Below are 19,700 nucleotides of genomic sequence, written 5' to 3' on the forward strand. Positions count from 1 at the left end.
TGGACCCCCTAGGTGAGACGGAGTCTCATGAAGCATGTCAGACGTCTTTGGTTCCGGCCCTCCTGAACCTACGCTGGACTCCCCTGGGTTAGGCGGAGTCTCATGAAGTATATCATAGACATCTTTGGTTCTGGCCCTCCTGAACCTACGCTGGACTCCCCTGGGTTAGACGGAGTCTCATGAAGCATGTCAGACGTCTTTGGTTCCGGCCCTCCTGAACCTACGCTGGACCCCCCTGGGTTAGACGGAGTCTCATGAAGCATGTCAGACGTCTTTGGTTCTGGCCCTCCTGAACCTACGTTGGGCCCCCTAGGTTAGACGGAGTCTCATGAAGCATGTCAGACGTCTTTGGTTCCGGCCCTCCTGAACCTACGCTGGGCCCCCTAGGTTAGGCGGAGTCTCATGAAGTATATCATAGACGTCTTTGGTTCCGGCCCTCCTGAACCTACGCTGGACCCCCGCCCTAGGTGAGACGGAGTCTCATGAAGCATGTCAGACGTCTTTGGTTCCGGCCCCCCTGAACCTACGCTGGACCCCCTAGGTGAGACGGAGTCTCATGAAGCATGTCAGACGTCTTTGGTTCTGGCCCTCCTGAACCTACGTTGGGCCCCCTAGGTTAGACGGAGTCTCATGAAGCACGTCATAGACGTCTTTGGTTCCGGCCCTCCTGAACCTACGCTGGACTCCCCTGGGTTAGACGGAGTCTCATGAAGCATGTCGTAGACCCCTTAGGTATTCCCCCACAGCATGTAAGGCTACCTCGGATGACCATTACTTGTTTCAATAGTGCTAAACACAGGGGTTTTCCACCACATCCTGCGAGTAGTTATACAAACACAGAGTTGTGAGACAGGCCCATATCTGCTCCCCAGTAGGATCAGAATGAAGGAGCATAAAACAGCAATTAGAAAAGAACACGCCCCTGGGCTGCGCCTCCTACCGAACCACACATCTCTTCTGCCAGAACTGAGCAGTTCACCCAGAATGTAGCGTTGTGCTGGAGTCACAGGGACGCATTACGTCACAGGTGAACCCATATGTCAGACACAATGATGAGCCTCAAAGGCTCAGAATATCATACCATTAGCCAGGGCTTTAAGTGGGATGAAAAACACTGCGGAGTCTCTCAAAGGGCGTGGCCAATATAATTAAGGGTGTGGCTTAAAAACACATATGCTAAAAATCTGTGGTTAGCATAGTGTGCCGCCCGACTTGTATTTTGCTGTTTCTGTCATTGCATCCAGATATATGATACAACAAGTAACATCATACCCACAACAAGTTAGGACTATTGGCTTTGCCAATGGTTGTTAGTTGCATAAGATAAATAAGCAGCAACTATGTCTTGTATATATTACTGAAAAAGCTTCCACTTAAAGCCCTGGTGACACCACGACAATGTTGCTGCCCCCGAGTTTCGAAAAGAGAAGGGAAATCCTGAGAGAAAATGACTCTTTAAAGCATTTCCCTTCCCCTACAAGGCTCACCTGGCATGACGTCATGCCGTAACTTCACTTCTGACACTGCAGTCCGGACAGAAACGGACCGCCCGTGTCAGGGCACAAAAGAGAGCCTGATAGAGAAGTTTCAAGGCCTCCTTTAAAAAAACTGCCGGTGCTCAGCACCGGTGAGACCCGGCCCACTTAAAGCATTGCCATTAGTATGTGCATAACCCTCACAGCTCAGCGAATTAAGCGACTGCTGTGGCTGTGACGTTCAGGGCACAGGTTTGTAACCTAGTAGAGCCAACTCAAACTTTCATCTTTCTAAGGTCACTGACTTGAATTCCTATTGAGGACCCCATGACGTGTCAGTGCAACAGTCCCATCAGAATTACGAGTCCCATGAAGCAGGGGTCCAGTGCATTTCGGCCAGGGCCTCCACCTGGTGAGAGCCGATGGAGTCTCAGGGTAAAATACTTTGGGCTTCTCTCATTTATTAAGTGGAGTGGGGCACGTGCCTCCCCTCCCCAAACCAATAGTGTTACTGGGACTAACGGTGCAGACTATAAAACCTCAATGTCGGCCAAATAAAATGCGTACATGACATGGTTTTGTGTTAATGAAAAACATATTCCAACCACCATCTTTAAAAAGATGCTATGTTAGAAGAAAAAGCGGACATGGGGACAATGTAATCTGTACAATAATAGTGGCCCTAGCTACCCCACTCTCCAGGTCCGTTATATTTTTTAAGGGGAGGGGGTGCATGGCCCCCTCCCCTAGCCAGAAGTGGCACCTGGGAATCCATTCCAGAGGCCTTGGGGGGATGCCCCGGTTCCCACCCGGGGCACCCACAAAAACCAATATGTTGGGGTACAGTGGGGTGCGAGGGGGACCCAGGGCAACAGCAATCCTTCAGGTAGCCCGCACGCATCCTTCCTGGGCGCCTTGGGAGTCGGGCATTGTTCCCCCACAGCGGGAACAGCAGTTTTGTCATGCTCCCGCCGAGCAGGAGCAACCCGAGATTCCCTCTCTACGTCAGGGCGGTCAGGGACACATATCTGTTGCCACCCGAGGGGAGCATTTTAAAAGCTCCCACTGGGAGCGAGCACACATGTACTTCCCTACACGCTCTCTCGCGGGCAGGGAAACATATCTGTTGCCACCCGAGGGGAGCATTTTAAAAGCTCCCACTGGGAGCGAGCACACATGTGCTTCCCTACACGCTCTTGGGCAGGGAAACCCCACCCGAGGGGAGCATTTTAAAAGCTCCCACAGGGAGCGAGCACACATGGGCAGGGAAACATATCTGTTGCTACCCGAGGGGAGCATTTTAAAAGCTCCCACTGGGAGCGTGCACACATGTACTTCCCTACACGCTCTCTCGCAGGCAGGGAAACATATCTGTTGCCACCCGAGGGGAGCATTTTAAAAGCTCCCACTGGGAGCGAGCACACATTTACTTCCCTACACGCTCTCTCGCGGGCAGGGCCACATATCTGTTGCCATCCGAGGGGAGCATTTTAAAAGCTCCCACTGGGAGCGAGCACACATGTACTTCCCTACACGCTCTCTCGCGGGCAGGGAAACATATCTGTTGCTACCCGAGGGGAGCATTTTAAAAGCTCCCACTGGGAGCGAGCACACATGTACTTCCCTACACGCTCTCTCGCGGGCAGGGAAACATATCTGTTGCCACCCGAGGGGAGCATTTTAAAAGCTCCCACTGGGAGCGAGCACACGTGTGCTTCCCTGCTCGCTCTTGGGCAGGGAAACCCCACCCGAGGGGAGCATTTTAAAAGCTCCCACAGGGAGCGAGCACACATGTGCTTCCCTGCTCGCTCTCTCGCGGGCAGGGAAACATATCTGTTGCTACCCGAGGGGAGCATTTTAAAAGCTCCCACTGGGAGCGAGCACACATGTACTTCCCTACACGCTCTCTCGCGGGCAGGGAAACATATCTGTTGCCACCCGAGGGGAGCATTTTAAAAGCTCCCACTGGGAGACAGCACACATGTGCTTCCCTGCTCGCTCTCTCGCGGGCAGGGAAACATATCTGTTGCTACCCGAGGGGAGCATTTTAAAAGCTCCCACTGGGAGCGAGCACACATGTACTTCCCTGCATGCTCTCTCGCGGGCAGGGAAACATATCTGTTGCTACCCGAGGGGAGCATTTTAAAAGCTCCCACTGGGAGCGAGCACACATGTACTTCCCTACACGCTCTCTCGCGGGCAGGGAAACATATCTGTTGCCACCCGAGGGGAGCATTTTAAAAGCTCCCACTGGGAGCGAGCACACATGTGCTTCCCTGCTCGCTCTTGGGCAGGGAAACCCCACCCGAGGGGAGCATTTTAAAAGCTCCCACAGGGAGCGAACACACATGTGCTTCCCTGCTCGCTCTCTCGCGGGCAGGGAAACATATCTGTTGCTATCCGAGGGGAGCATTTTAAAAGCTCCCACTGGGAGAGAGCACACATGTGCTTCCCTGCTTGCTCTCTCGCGGGCAGGGAAACATATCTGTTGCTACCCGAGGGGAGCATTTTGAAAGCTCCCACTGGGAGCGAGCACACATGTACTTCCCTGCTCGCTCTTGGGCAGGGAAACCCCACCCGAGGGGAGCATTTTAAAAGCTCCCACAGGGAGCGAGCACACATGTGCTTCCCTGCTCGCTCTCTCACGGCAGGGAAACATATCTGTTACCACCCGAGGGGAGCATTTTAAAAGCTCCCACTGGGAGCGAGCACACATGTACTTCCCTGCACGCTCTCTCGCGGGCAGGGAAACATATCTGTTGCTACCCGAGGGGAGCATTTTAAAAGCTCCCACTGGGAGCGAGCACACATGTACTTCCCTACACGCTCTCTCGCGGGCAGGGAAACATATCTGTTGCCACCCGAGGGGAGCATTTTAAAAGCTCCCACTGGGAGAGAGCACACATGTGCTTCCCTGCTCGCTCTCTCGCGGGCAGGGAAACATATCTGTTGCCACCCGAGGGGAGCATTTTAAAAGCTCCCACTGGGAGCGAGCACACATGTGCTTCCCTGCTCGCTCTTGGGCAGGGAAACCCCACCCGAGGGGAGCATTTTAAAAGCTCCCACAGGGAGCGAACACACATGTGCTTCCCTGCTCGCTCTCTCGCGGGCAGGGAAACATATCTGTTGCTACCCGAGGGGAGCATTTTAAAAGCTCCCACTGGGAGCGAGCACACATGTACTTCCCTACATGCTCTCTCGCGGGCAGGGAAACATATCTGTTGCCACCCGAGGGGAGCATTTTAAAAGCTCCCACTGGGAGAGAGCACACATGTGCTTCCCTGCTTGCTCTCTCGCGGGCAGGGAAACATATCTGTTGCTACCCGAGGGGAGCATTTTGAAAGCTCCCACTGGGAGCGAGCACACATGTACTTCCCTGCTCGCTCTTGGGCAGGGAAACCCCACCCGAGGGGAGCATTTTAAAAGCTCCCACAGGGAGCGAGCACACATGTGCTTCCCTGCTCGCTCTCTCACGGCAGGGAAACATATCTGTTACCACCCGAGGGGAGCATTTTAAAAGCTCCCACTGGGAGCGAGCACACATGTACTTCCCTGCACGCTCTCTCGCGGGCAGGGAAACATATCTGTTGCTACCCGAGGGGAGCATTTTAAAAGCTCCCACTGGGAGCGAGCACACATGTACTTCCCTACACGCTCTCTCGCGGGCAGGGAAACATATCTGTTGCCACCCGAGGGGAGCATTTTAAAAGCTCCCACTGGGAGAGAGCACACATGTGCTTCCCTGCTCGCTCTCTCGCGGGCAGGGAAACATATCTGTTGCCACCCGAGGGGAGCATTTTAAAAGCTCCCACTGGGAGCGAGCACACATGTACTTCCCTACACGCTCTCTCGCGGGCAGGGAAACATATCTGTTGCCACCCGAGGGGAGCATTTTAAAAGCTCCCACTGGGAGAGAGCACACATGTGCTTCCCTGCTCGCTCTCTCGCGGGCAGGGAAACATATCTGTTGCTACCCGAGGGGAGCATTTTAAAAGCTCCCACTGGGAGCGAGCACACATGTACTTCCCTACACGCTCTCTCGCGGGCATGGAAACATATCTGTTGCCACCCGAGGGGAGCATTTTAAAAGCTCCCACTGGGAGAGAGCGCACATGTGCTTCCCTGCTCGCTCTCTCGTGGGCAGGGAAACATATCTGTTGCCACCCGAGGGGAGCATTTTAAAAGCTCCCACTGGGAGCGAGCACACATGTACTTCCCTACACGCTCTCTCGCGGGCAGGGAAACATATCTGTTGCCACCCGAGGGGAGCATTTTAAAAGCTCCCACTGGGAGAGAGCACACATGTGCTTCCCTGCCCGCTCTCTCGCGGGCAGGGAAACATATCTGTTGCTACCCGAGGGGAGCATTTTAAAAGCTCCCACTGGGAGAGAGCACACATGTGCTTCCCTGCTCGCTCTCTCGCGGGCAGGGAAACATATCTGTTGCTACCCGAGGGGAGCATTTTAAAAGCTCCCACTGGGAGCGAGCACACATGTACTTCCCTACACGCTCTCTCGCGGGCAGGGAAACATATCTGTTGCCACCCGAGGGGAGCATTTTAAAAGCTCCCACTGGGAGCGAGCACACATGTACTTCCCTACACGCTCTCTCGCGGGCAGGGAAACATATCTGTTGCCACCCGAGGGGAGCATTTTGAAAGCTCCCACTGGGAGCGAGCACACATGTACTTCTCTGCTCGCTCTTGGGCAGGGAAACCCCACCCGAGGGGAGCATTTTAAAAGCTCCCACAGGGAGCGAGCACACATGTGCTTCCCTGCTCGCTCTCTCACGGCAGGGAAACATATCTGTTACCACCCGAGGGGAGCATTTTAAAAGCTCCCACTGGGAGCGAGCACACATGTACTTCCCTGCACGCTCTCTCGCGGGCAGGGAAACATATCTGTTGCTACCCGAGGGGAGCATTTTAAAAGCTCCCACTGGGAGCGAGCACACATGTACTTCCCTACACGCTCTCTCGCGGGCAGGGAAACATATCTGTTGCCACCCGAGGGGAGCATTTTAAAAGCTCCCACTGGGAGAGAGCACACATGTGCTTCCCTGCTCGCTCTCTCGCGGGCAGGGAAACATATCTGTTGCCACCCGAGGGGAGCATTTTAAAAGCTCCCACTGGGAGCGAGCACACATGTACTTCCCTACACGCTCTCTCGCGGGCAGGGAAACATATCTGTTGCCACCCGAGGGGAGCATTTTAAAAGCTCCCACTGGGAGAGAGCACACATGTGCTTCCCTGCTCGCTCTCTCGCGGGCAGGGAAACATATCTGTTGCTACCCGAGGGGAGCATTTTAAAAGCTCCCACTGGGAGCGAGCACACATGTACTTCCCTACACGCTCTCTCGCGGGCATGGAAACATATCTGTTGCCACCCGAGGGGAGCATTTTAAAAGCTCCCACTGGGAGAGAGCGCACATGTGCTTCCCTGCTCACTCTCTCGTGGGCAGGGAAACATATCTGTTGCCACCCGAGGGGAGCATTTTAAAAGCTCCCACTGGGAGCGAGCACACATGTACTTCCCTACACGCTCTCTCGCGGGCAGGGAAACATATCTGTTGCCACCCGAGGGGAGCATTTTAAAAGCTCCCACTGGGAGAGAGCACACATGTGCTTCCCTGCCCGCTCTCTCGCGGGCAGGGAAACATATCTGTTGCTACCCGAGGGGAGCATTTTAAAAGCTCCCACTGGGAGAGAGCACACATGTGCTTCCCTGCTCGCTCTCTCGCGGGCAGGGAAACATATCTGTTGCTACCCGAGGGGAGCATTTTAAAAGCTCCCACTGGGAGCGAGCACACATGTACTTCCCTACACGCTCTCTCGCGGGCAGGGAAACATATCTGTTGCCACCCGAGGGGAGCATTTTAAAAGCTCCCACTGGGAGAGAGCACACATGTGCTTCCCTGCTCGCTCTCTCGCGGGCAGGGAAACATATCTGTTGCTACCCGAGGGGAGCATTTTAAAAGCTACCACTGGGAGCGAGCACACATGTACTTCCCTACACGCTCTCTCGCGGGCAGGGAAACATATCTGTTGCCACCCGAGGGGAGCATTTTAAAAGCTCCCACTGGGAGAGAGCACACATGTGCTTCCCTGCTCACTCTCTCGCGGGCAGGGAAACATATATGTTGCCACCCGAGGGGAGCATTTTAAAAGCTCCCACTGGGAGCGAGCACACATGTACTTCCCTACACGCTCTCTCGCGGGCAGGGAAACATATCTGTTGCCACCCGAGGGGAGCATTTTAAAAGCTCCCACTGGGAGAGAGCACACATGTGCTTCCCTGCTCGCTCTCTCGCGGGCAGGGAAACATATCTGTTGCTACCCGAGGGGAGCATTTTAAAAGCTCCCACTGGGAGCGAGCACACATGTACTTCCCTGCCCACCCTCTCACGGGCAGGGAAACCTATCTGTTCCCACCCGAGGGCAGCATTTTAAACGCTCCCACTGGGAGCGAACACACATGTACTTCCCTGCTCGCTGTCTCGCGGGCAGGGAAACATATCTGTTCCCACCCAAGGGGAGCATTTTAAAAGCTCACACTGGGAGAGAACACACATGTACTTCCCTGCTCGCTCTCTCACGGCAGAGAAACATATCTGTTCCCACCCGAGGGGAGCATTTTAAAAGCTCCCACTGGGAGAGAGCACACATGTGCTTCCCTGCTCGCTCTCCCGCGGGCAGGGAAACATATCTGTTGCTACCCGAGGGGAGCATTTTAAAAGCTCCCACTGGACCGAGCACACATGTACTTCCCTACACGCTCTCTCGCGGGCAGGGAAACATATCTGTTGCCACCCGAGGGGAGCATTTTAAAAGCTCCCACTGGGAGAGAGCACACATGTGCTTCCCTGCTCGCTCTCTCGCGGGCAGGGAAACATATATGTTGCCACCCGAGGGGAGCATTTTAAAAGCTCCCACTGGGAGCGAGCACACATGTACTTCCCTACACGCTCTCTCGCGGGCAGGGAAACATATCTGTTGCCACCCGAGGGGAGCATTTTAAAAGCTCCCACTGGGAGAGAGCACACATGTGCTTCCCTGCTCGCTCTCTCGCGGGCAGGGAAACATATCTGTTGCTACCCGAGGGGAGCATTTTAAAAGCTCCCACTGGGAGCGAGCACACATGTACTTCCCTGCCCACCCTCTCACGGGCAGGGAAACCTATCTGTTCCCACCCGAGGGCAGCATTTTAAACGCTCCCACTGGGAGCGAACACACATGTACTTCCCTGCTCGCTCTCTCGCGGGCAGGGAAACATATCTGTTCCCACCCAAGGGGAGCATTTTAAAAGCTCACACTGGGAGAGAACACACATGTACTTCCCTGCTCGCTCTCTCACGGCAGAGAAACATATCTGTTCCCACCTGAGGGGAGCATTTTAAAAGCTCCCACTGGGAGCGAGCACACATGTGCTTCCCTGCTCGCTCTCTCACGGCAGGGAAACATATCTGTTACCACCCGAGGGGAGCATTTTAAAAGCTCCCACTGGGAGCGAGCACACATGTGCTTCCCTGCTCACTCTCTCGCGGGCAGGGAAACATATCTGTTCCCACCCAAGGGGAGCATTTTAAAAGCTCACACTGGGAGAGAACATACATGTACTTCCCTGCTCGCTCTCTCACGGCAGAGAAACATATCTGTTCCCACCCGAGGGGAGCATTTTAAAAGCTCCCACTGGGAGAGAACACACATGTACTTCCCTGCTCGCTCTTGGGCAGGGAAACCCCACCCGAGGGGAGCATTTTAAAAGCTCCCACAGGGAGCGAGCACACATGTACTTCCCTGCTCGCTCTCTCACGGCAGAGAAACTTATCTGTTCCCACCCGAGGGGAGCATTTTAAAAGCTCCCACTGGGAGTGAGCACACAGGTGCTTCCCTGCTCACTCTCTCGCGGGCAGGGAAACATATCTGTTCCCACCCAAGGGGAGCATTTTAAAAGCTCCCACTGGGAGCGAGCACACATGTGCTTCCCTGCACGCTCTCTCGCGGGCAGGGAAACTGCTGTGTCCTGGATGTTGGCTCCCTGGAACACAGTGCTTCAGACAGCCCCAGGGGATTCGGTCCACGGAAACTTTCATGGCTGGGGGGGGGTGGGGAGGGATTGAATACCCTCTTTAATTTAAGTTCTGCCCCAGGGATGGGGTCCTGGGCCTATTGAGATTCAGGGAGGGAGGCTGCTCACCCTCCCTCACCTTTATATTAAATCAGCCCTGGGAAAATGTGTCCCAGGGGCCATTTCAGACTTGGGGAGGGGAGCCATGCACCCGCCCCCCCCCATTCCCTTTAATAGAATTTTGGTTTCCAGGGGATGGGGGCCCTGGATCCTAATTGAGGCTCAGAAGGCAGACACATGTCAAATATGTTTTGCCCTCTGGTCCCTCCACCCTCCCCCAGGATCTGAAAACTTTCTGGGAAAAAAGAAGTCTATCCGAGCGGATGGGGTATCCCTTCACGTATTTGTTTTCCTTTTGCTTAGAACTCAGAAGGAGTCCTGCCTTAAGATGGCTGCTTCTACATAGTTGTTGATGTGGTAGCAGCCAATCGGATCTCAGCTTGAGATCTGTCGGGTCAGCAAATCCCCTGCAGGGTGAATTATAGTTTTTGAGCATTAATTGCTCAAAGACTAATGAATGGAGTTATGCCAAATCGACACAGCACGCTTTCTGGACCAAGACATAGCTTTCTGCCAAATTTGGTGTAAATCCGTTTAGTGGTTTTTGAGGTATCATTGTTCAATTTTCCCATGGAAAATGAATGGGGAAAACTCATAATGGGACTACAGCTTTTTCTCAGCCTGCTTGATGGAAACTTTCCAGGAAGAAACGGAGGCAAATGAGATTTTTTTACGCAAAGCTTAGTACAGATTCATCAAAAGGAGCCAAAGTTATTAGGAAAACAAAAAATGCTTTTCCTATTGAAACGCAGATCTAACTATAACGACCCAGTGTCAAACGGCACTGATAGATAGCGATAGATAGATAGATAGATACAGACACACAAACACACACACAACCTCTGGAGGTCACCCACATCACTCTCTTGCCGTCTCTGTCCGCCTCTCTCTCGCTCCATCTATTTCCCAGTAATTGTCATGCTCCACCCTCTGCCGTGCATTCTTATTTTTGTCTCTCACCTCCTTCCTTGTTTTGCCTTTGTGTTTTGAACATGTTCGCACATGTTTACCTCTCCTTGCTCCAGCCACTCATCTCTAATGCCTCATGGCCGGGTTCACCGCACTCTTTCCCGTGACGGTTCTGGCGCGAGGCATTTCTCGTCTTCTCCAGGAAGTTAAATCTCTCTCCGTTTACCTCTTTCATCTTCTTTGTTAAACTAGTTTATTGGCTGTAGTGCTCCCACCCAAGGAGCCTGACATACTTTAGGAACCAGCCGTGACTCTCTGTTATGACGTTAGAAAAACAAGCATTGGCAAAGCCACTTGGCCTGGCTTCAATGTGGCAACACGTGTGAACACAGGCATGCGGAAATCAGCTCATTAAAAATAGAACTTTGGGGTTTGTCAATGCGGCTTCATACACATTTGTCATCAACAACAATATATCCTCCCTAAATGCAAGAAACCCGCACCAGTGTTGTGGCGCGAGGTGAGCCTCAGAGTGTCCGCCATACTTAGTGAGGGAGATGCAAAGATGGAGTTTTAGATCTTCCATTGGAGCGTTCCTTAAAGAGGGAGGAATCCCTCCCCTTCCACCAGAGGCATGGTTCATCACGGCTCCTCCTCGCTAAAACCAATCCCCAAGTCGGTGCTGGGATCCCAACGAAGCTCGCAGAGAGGCATTTTTTTCCAATCATCAGCTTCTGAAACAAACTCCTCACAGTCACTGAGTAGAGTTAGAGGAAGGGCATCGATTTACAGAGGAAAGGGGCCACACATGTAGACATACGTTTAGTTATCTACAAAAATGGAACCTCCCATTCTGTGGTGAACAACAAAAGATTCAGTGTGGTGTGTACAATGCACACCTTCTGATAATGATTGTCGACATGTTTCAGCCCACAATCAAACCCTTCCCGGGTCAGGAGCATTCAGCAGGACGAGTCCCATTGATTCAACCCTAGCCATGTTAGTAATCTACAGCCGCTTATGGAGAAACGGAAGAAAACATTGAGAATTGCTGATGTTATGTGTCCCAACACTTGTTAATCAACACAGAAAAAACAAAATTGTTAGAGGTAACAGCATCACGCACACGCTTCAGTGAGCACATTCTCCAGTTGCCCCTAAGTAGGAACACTTGACATCACTCACCGCATAGCAGCAGGTAGCCTGCTACGGTCATCTTGAGATGAAGGCCCGAGCTGCGTGCAGGCTTCTGTATTCCTGCTGATAAATGCAGCATCCTGGCTCCTTGGATGACTACAGTCTCCGCGACTCTGGTTGGGTACCGCCTTTCTTGGCTCCCTGGCCAGGTGCCGCCTCCTCTAGGTCTCTGGTCATCCCCCTAACTTCCTGATCGGGTGCATCCCTGGTTCACAGGGCAGGTGTGGCGACCCCTCAGCGCCCGTGGTTCCTAGGACAGGTGCAGCATCCAGCAGGCCCCTGGTTCTTAGGTGAGTTGCAGCCTCCCCTGGCTCTCAGGACAGGTGCACCCCCAGCAGTGCCCCTAGCTCTCAGCACACGTGCACCCCAGCAGTGCCCCCAACTCTCATGACAGGTGCATCCCCCAGCAGCACCCCTGGCTCTCAGGACAGGAGCAGCCCCCAGCAGCGCCCCTGACTCCCAGGACAGGTGAAGCCCCCAACAGCGCCTTTGCCTCTCAGGACACGTGCACCCCAGCAGTGCCCCTAGCTCTCAGGACAGGTGCATCCCCCAGCAGCACCCCTGGCTCTCAGGACAGGTGGAGACCCCAACAGCGCCTTTGGCTCTCAGGACACGTGCACCCCAGCAGTACCCTGAGCTCTCAGGACAGGTGCATCCCCCAGCAGCACCCCTGGCTCTCAGGACAGGTGCAGCCCCCAGCAGCGCCCCTGACTCTCAGGACAGGTGAAGCCCCCAACAGCGCCTTAGCCTCTCAGGACACGTGCACCCCAGCTGTGCCCCTAGCTCTCAGGACAGGTGCATCCCCCAGCAGCACCCCTGGCTCTCAGGACAGGTGCAGCCCCCAGCAGCGCCCCTGACTCTCAGGACAGGTGAAGCCCCCCTCCGCTGCTCTCGGGTCAGGTGCAGCCCCCAGCAGCGCCCCTGACTCTCAGGACAGGTGCATCCCCCAGCAGCACCCTGACTCTCAGGACAGGTGAAGCCCCCAACAGCGCCTTTGCCTCTCAGGACACGTGCACCCCAGCAGTGCCCCTAGCTCTCAGGACAGGTGCATCCCCAGCAGCACCCCTGGCTTTCAGGACAGGTGGAGACCCCAACAGCGCCTCTGGCTCTCAGGACAGGTACAGACCCCAGCAGCGCCCATGGCTCCCAGGACAGGTACAGCCCCCAACAGGGCCCCTGCCTTTCAGGACAGGTGCAGCCCTCAACAGCGCCCCTGGATCTCAGGACAGGTTTAGCCCCCAGCCGCGACCCCCGTTTCTTAAGTGAGGTGAAGCCTCCCTCCGCTGCTCTCGGGTCAGGTGCAGCCCAGCAGTGCCCCGGGCTCTCAGGTCAGGTGCATCCCCCAGCAGACTCCGTGGACTCTCTCACTAAGTCACGCCGCCATCTCCAGCAGTCCTCCCTGCACCCTTTAGGTGGAATTAATGTCCCTCTGCCGTCACCAGGGCGGGAGCTCCCAGCAGGCGGCCGCTCCCTCAGGTCTCCTCCGGGGAACCCCGCCCCAGAGCGCGGCGCTCCTCAGCAGCTCACAGCCTCTCTGCTGGAAGATCTCCCAGTCTCTCCCAACATGAAATGTGGGTATAAATTCACGTTCAAGAGAAATTGGCGTCTCGTACCTAAGGGGCATATTTACAAGGGCTTTATCTCCGCTTTTTTGGCTTAAAAAGCCAAAAAAGCGGAGATAAAACTATCACCCTATTTACAAGATTATGCATGTTAGCACCCTTTTTCCCAACGCCTCCCTTTGCATCTCTAATGAGATGCAAAGTGGGCGTCACTGGGCGTACCCCGGATAGACAACCTTGCAAATATCGCTGATGTTCACAAAACAGCTGTTTTCTCCAAAAACTAACATCTGCTAAAATCTAGACTTACCTATCCCCAGCATTGGGGTGGATTATGCTGATACGACCCTGTGGGTCGTATCAGCAAGGTTATCGCCGTTTTGTAGGGAACATCGCTGGAAAACCAGCGATGTTCCCTGCAAAAGGGGCGATAACCACGCTATCTCTGGAATTTTTATCGCCCTGGAGAAACGCATTGTTAATAACGCGCTACCAGGGCGATAAATTCCAGAGATAGCCTGCGATAATAAAATTATCGCTAAGTACGGCCAGCGATAATTATCGCTGGCCGTAGATAATATGCCCCTTAGTGCTTTAGCACACCGTCAGAGCAGAAAGCGCTGCATACATGCTACTCAGGCGCGCAACGCCTATTGGGCGGAAAGAGATTTAAAGTAAATGCCCCGCCAATGGCAGGCGACTTGGGGGAGGTTGGACTGTTAGTAATTAAATCATATAGGGGCATATTTACAAGCGGGCGATACAAAATTATCGCCGCTTTTGCGGCCGTTTTCGGCCGAAAAGCGGCGGTAATTTTATTGCTAAATTAGCAAGGCCACGCTAACGCGTGAAACCTTGCTTTATCGTCAGGATAATCTAATGAGATGCAAAGTGGGCGTTCCTGAGAAATGTCTCTAAGCGGCATTTCTCCTATCATCAAGCCCCACGCTATGAAGCATAGCGTCAGGAAAAGTAGCGATAACCCCTGTTATCGCTACTTTCCTTACGCCTGCTTCAGGACTCACTTAGCCATGATATCCTATGGGAGGAGGATATCATGGCTAAGTTTGTCAGTCCCTATCAACAAGCTAACATGAGATTATCGCTGGGTTTCCAGCGATAATCTCACGTTAGCCAGTTAGCGTGAGGATTTTTATCGCTATTGAGATAAGCGTTGCTAATAGCACGCTATCTCAGCGATAAAAATCCGCGCTAGCTGGCAATAATTATCCTAGCGCTAAGTGCGCTTTGCGATAATTATCGCCGGTTGTTGTAAATATGCCCCTTAATTACTAACAGTCCAACCACCCCCACGTCGCCTGCCGTTGGCTGTGCAGCTTCCAGGACAGACGAGCCTGAGTAGCATGTATGAAGCGCTTTCTGCTCTGACGATGGGACCCAGATCTGTTGACTGGGTGTGAGTGTTTGATTGGTTCTGATGCTCCGTCCATCACCACCCCCTTTTGTACCGCTTTGTTCGCCATTAGTTGGCAGGGTATGCTCAGACATGAGTCCCTTGCTCACTTTGCCACTGGATTCAAGCAAGCCTGGCTGAAGACGGCTGAAATGCCAGAAACCGGGACTAGGAAGCTTGTTTCCGGTCCAGGGAAGGCATGGCTTGGCAGTTTGGGCTGGACTATTCCCATGAGGCACAGGGTCAGACTGATTTGCATATGGCTATGTCTGAACTGGGGTGGCAGAGTGGGCTAAAGAACGGTGATGGATCAAACCAAGATCTGTTGACTGGTTGTGAGTGTTTGATTGGTTCTGATGCTCCTTCCATCACCACCCCCTTTTGTACCGCTTTGTTCGCTATAAGTTGGCAGGGTATGCTCAGACGTGAGTCCCTTGCTCACTTTGCCACTGGATTCAAGCAAGCCTGGCTGAAGACGGCTGAAATGCCAGAAACCGGTCCTAGGAAGCTTGTTTCCGGTCCAGTGAAGGCATGGCTTGGCAGTTCGGGCTGGACTATTCCCATGAGGCACAGGGTCAAGACTGATTTGCATATGGCCATGTCTGAACTGGGGTGGCAGAGTGGGCTAAAGAACGGTGATGGATCAAACCCAGGTCTGTTGACTGGGTGTGAGTGTTTGATTGGTTCTGATGCTCCGTCCATCACCACCCCCTTTTGTACCGCTTTGTTCGCCATAAATTAAAAGAAAAGACACTTTTTCCCCACCATTGACATAATGGTTGTCTCGGTATAGTAGTTCTTTTATTCTCCTCACTCTAGCCAACGCCTGCATTTTCCAAGTGTTCACTGTCACCTAATGAAAACTGTAAAGTTGCTTTTAATAATAAATGGTGTTATTTTTTATTTCTGCATAGCTGGTTAAAAGGGTCGGAAAGTGAGTGAGTGAAAGGATGGATGGATGAGTGAAATAGTGGATGGGTGGGTGATTGAAGGGGTGGATGGATACATGCATGGATGAATGAGTGTAAGGATGGATGTAAGGATGGATGAGTGAAATGGTGGATGGATGAGTGAAAGTGTGGATGGATGTGTGAAAGGGTGGATGGATGATGAGCGAAAAGATGGATGGATTAATGAATGAAAGGTTGGATGATGAGTGAAAGAGTAGCTGGATGTATGGGTGAAAAGCTGGATGGATGGATGTGTTGAATGGGTTGATACATGGATGATAGATGGATGGATGAGTGAGTGAAAGGGTGGGTGTAAGGATGGATGAGTGAAAGATTGAATGAATGAGTAAAAGGGAGGACAGATGGATGGCTGGATGAAAGGGTGGACGGGTGGATGAGTGAATGGATGGAAGGCTGAGTGAAAGGTAAATGGATGAATGGATGGATGTGTGAGTGAAATGGTGGATTGCGGGTGATTGAAAAGATGGATGGATACATGCATGGATGAATAAGTAAAAGGATTGATGTAATGATGCATCTAATCACAGGCATTTACAAATGCAGTTTAGCACATTAAAGCCAGACAATTTGCCAAAAAAGGATTGGTTTCTTATTGGTTGCATATACAAGAAAAAGAAATAAATATGATACTGTGATGACAGCGTGTACTTTTCACTGGCAAAATAGTCCCTCGAGCATTTTAATGGAATCACTTTAAAGAAAATGGAATGATACAACTGAGGGGAGATTAAACACTCCTCCGAGCGGCACCCCCAACCTTCTCTAATCTGTACTTTAAAACTTTATTAACAATTGGGCAGTACTGTCAAACCAGAGCTAGTAATAGTGGTAATTACATTTTGTAATACCTTGAAAATGCTGAATTCAGTTTAAAGCCTTGGACGATACAAATTCCCAAAGCAGATTTCACATAAACAGAAGTGGAAAGCAGTCGTCCATTTGGAAAATAGCAAATGTTGACAGAGGGCTTTCTAGAACCTTCGCATCTTTAAAAGAACCGTTAAAGTACCCAGACTTCCCTGCCCAAAGAATCAGCTGGAGGTTATGTGTGACCTTGTGCAGCCCAATAGAGTCCAATCCCAAGACGCGCGTGCATGCGAACCATTCCTCTCTCCGTTGTATTAAACGGGATGTCTAGATTAAAGATCTCTTTTTTTATGCATATTTCGCCTAAACAAGCCCTGCATGCTCCCAAACCACAAGAATGGCGGTTGCGCCACCTCTGACAGACGGGCAGCATTTGCGAACAAAAGCTGAGAGAATGGTACATTCCAAAAGCAAAAGCACGCAATGATTTCACTCGAGAGAGAAAAAATGCCAGTCATGTAATGCACGAGATAATGGAATGGCTTGTTGATAAACAGAATGGGATAGATGTCCGATTTATGCATAAACCAGTCATCGCCACGCTGACATTTCAGATTTTGCAACAATATGTATGGCCTGCAGGTAAGAAAAACAAACAAGCCCGGGAGTTGTGTGCGTGTGCGCTAAACAGAAATTTAAATGAAACAAAACACGCGAGTGGTGCGCGTGCGCTACGGCAAAAGTGAGGCATAAGTGAAAGCAGCTGTGGCGAGTGGTGTGCGTGCACCATGACGAGAGAGGAAAGCCAGATGTCGCCTCTTCTCATCATTGTGCGCGTAACCGCACACTCTATGCCCCCGGTCGGACTTTTGAAAGCCCACTCACTAAATGTCTCGCCAGAGCAGCGCATGCACTGGCTCAGGCGAGACCTACAACCCGGGACATTTCCCAGAAAATAGAAGAAGGACCACAATTTTGCTTCAACCCAGCGCACAAAACGACAGCGCTCCTTAGCAGAGATTTACAGAGGAGGCAGTAAGAACGTAAATAAAATCCAATTTTTAAAGCCAGTAGCATGCCTGTAACTTAAATTGCTTTCTTATAACAGATCCTAACTTTCCCTGCTTTGCAAAACATAAAAAGATACCTCCCACCCAGAGCTGTAAGTGGGCCGGGTCTCACCGGTGCTGAGCACCGGCAGTTCTTTAAAGGGGGCCTCGAAACGGGTCTCTATCGGGCTTTGTTTTGTGCCCTGGCACAGGCGGTCCGTTTTATTCTCTGGACTGCAGTGACAACAGGCACGTCGATGTGCTCATGATGAACGTTGTAGGGGAAGGGAAATCCTCTAAAGAGAGTCATTTTCTCTCTGGATTTCCCTTCTCTTTTTGAAACTCAGGAGCAGCAACATTGTTGTGGTGTCACCAGGGCTTTAAGTGGAAATTTTTTCAATATTATATACATGCCATAGTTGCTGCTTATTCATCTTATGCAAAGAACAACCATTGACAAAGCCAATAGTACTGACTTGTAGGTATGATGTTACTTCCAATAAATGAAAAAAGTGCAAAAAAATCTTTATTGTTTCAGTTAATAAAAACCATACAATATCGAAAGTACTTATATTCTCTGTATCTTAACAAACTTTTTGCAAAAGATTTTATAAGAAGATTATATAAAAGCGATTTCATACAAAAGTATACAGTGTTGCTTACTTTCTAACTAAGAACAAAACATTTGGGAGCATATCAACAAAAACCGGCGATAATTATCGCTAAGCGCACTTAACGCTAGGATAATTATCGCCAGCTAGCGTGGATTTTTATCGCTGAGATAGAGTGCTATTACCAACGCTTATCTCCAAAGCGATAAAAATTCTCACGCTAACTGGCTAACGTGAGATTATCGCTGGAAACCCAGCGATAATCTCGCGTTAGCTAGTTGATAGGGACAGACAAATTTAGCCATGATATCCTCCTCCCATAGGATATCATGGCTAAGTCAGTCCTGAAGCAGGTGTTAGAAAAGTAGCGATAACAGGGGTTATCGCTACTTTTCCTGACGCTATGCTTCATAGCGTGGGGCTTGATGATAGGAGAAATGTCGCTTAGCGACATTTCTCCTGTCATGTCAGGTCAGGAACGCCTACTTTGCATCTCATTAGAGATGCAAAGCTGGGCGTTAGCAAACCCCACGCTAAAGCAAGGTTTCACGCGTTAGCGTGACCTTGCTAATATAGCGATAAAATTATCGCCGCTTTTCGGCCGAAAATGGCCGCAAAAGCGGCGATAATTTTTTATCACCTCGTTGTTAATATGCCCCAAAATCCTTTTAAAACCTATCTAACCTATTAAAACCGAAATACATAGACCAATTTATAATTGCCAAGAAGCTGGGCTTCCGTTGATACTTATTTTATATTAGAGTCAATAATGCAGTCCCTACTACCGCTTCATAGTTGTTCTTTGCTAATGGACTTAACTTTTTTTTTTTTTTTAATACTTGCTAAACACTACCCCATCAATGGCATGGTGGTTTTGTTATCCATTTTCATTATTATCTGTTCGTATTGTATCAGAAATTTCATCATCTTACAATTTAAATGGGGATCCGTTGCGTCCAAACCCTTGATTATTGCAGTTCTACAAGACCTAAGACCTCTCTCATTAAATGCCTTTTTCAAAAACCACACCCTAGTCAACCTTAAACCAGGACATATACAAATAAGATGAATGAGGTCTTGCTTCTCAGTGCCACATAGTGTGCATGATGTAGGCCCATTGTATCTCCATTTGGGCTGATCCGCTAAACTTGGTAGTAGCCCAAACTTGGTGGCCATGAGTTTCCGTTTTAGGTACTATGAATATGTTGTACTCAAATATTCTGCCGGGCGTAATTACCTGTATTACCATCCAGGCGTGAGACTTCTTGGCAAATTTATTTTTATCCTCTATTAATGCATGTAGTTTCGCCATTTTATTTACCACTTTACGAAAAACAGGAAAAGTGGGGGAATGTGCCCAGAGTTCTTTGGACTTTGTTTCTTCCATGGCCAATTTAAAAAACTCGCCATAAGTGGAGTGCTGATCTTCTTCCTGGGCTCGCCACAAGGCATCGTGTAAGACGGTGGCTCGACTCGACCAGATTTTATACCAGCTTTTGACATATGCATAGTTTCTTCC

The 19,700-nt window shown here is 51.1% G+C and overlaps 1 protein-coding gene across 4 annotated transcripts in view; it reads right to left on the reverse strand.

Annotated features, from left to right (window-relative positions):
• Nucleotides 1–19,700, reverse strand: part of LOC146869316 (uncharacterized) — a 124,375-nt gene that overhangs the window by 71,119 nt on the left and 33,556 nt on the right. The window contains exon 1 of one of the 4 annotated variants that reach the window (XM_085648160.1): nucleotides 11,756–13,193. The exons of 2 other annotated variants lie outside the window; for them this stretch is intronic. In XM_085648160.1, coding sequence (XP_085504286.1) covers nucleotides 11,756–11,846 — 91 coding nt within the window. In that variant the 5' untranslated portion in view covers nucleotides 11,847–13,193. Of the gene's footprint in view, nucleotides 1–11,755; nucleotides 13,194–19,700 lie in introns of those variants that run through there. One more of the 4 variants, XM_085648279.1, reaches the window with a different exon arrangement.

This window comes from Triturus cristatus, chromosome 1_1, assembly GCF_964204655.1.
Source record: "Triturus cristatus chromosome 1_1, aTriCri1.1, whole genome shotgun sequence".
Lineage (NCBI taxonomy): Eukaryota > Metazoa > Chordata > Amphibia > Caudata > Salamandridae > Triturus > Triturus cristatus.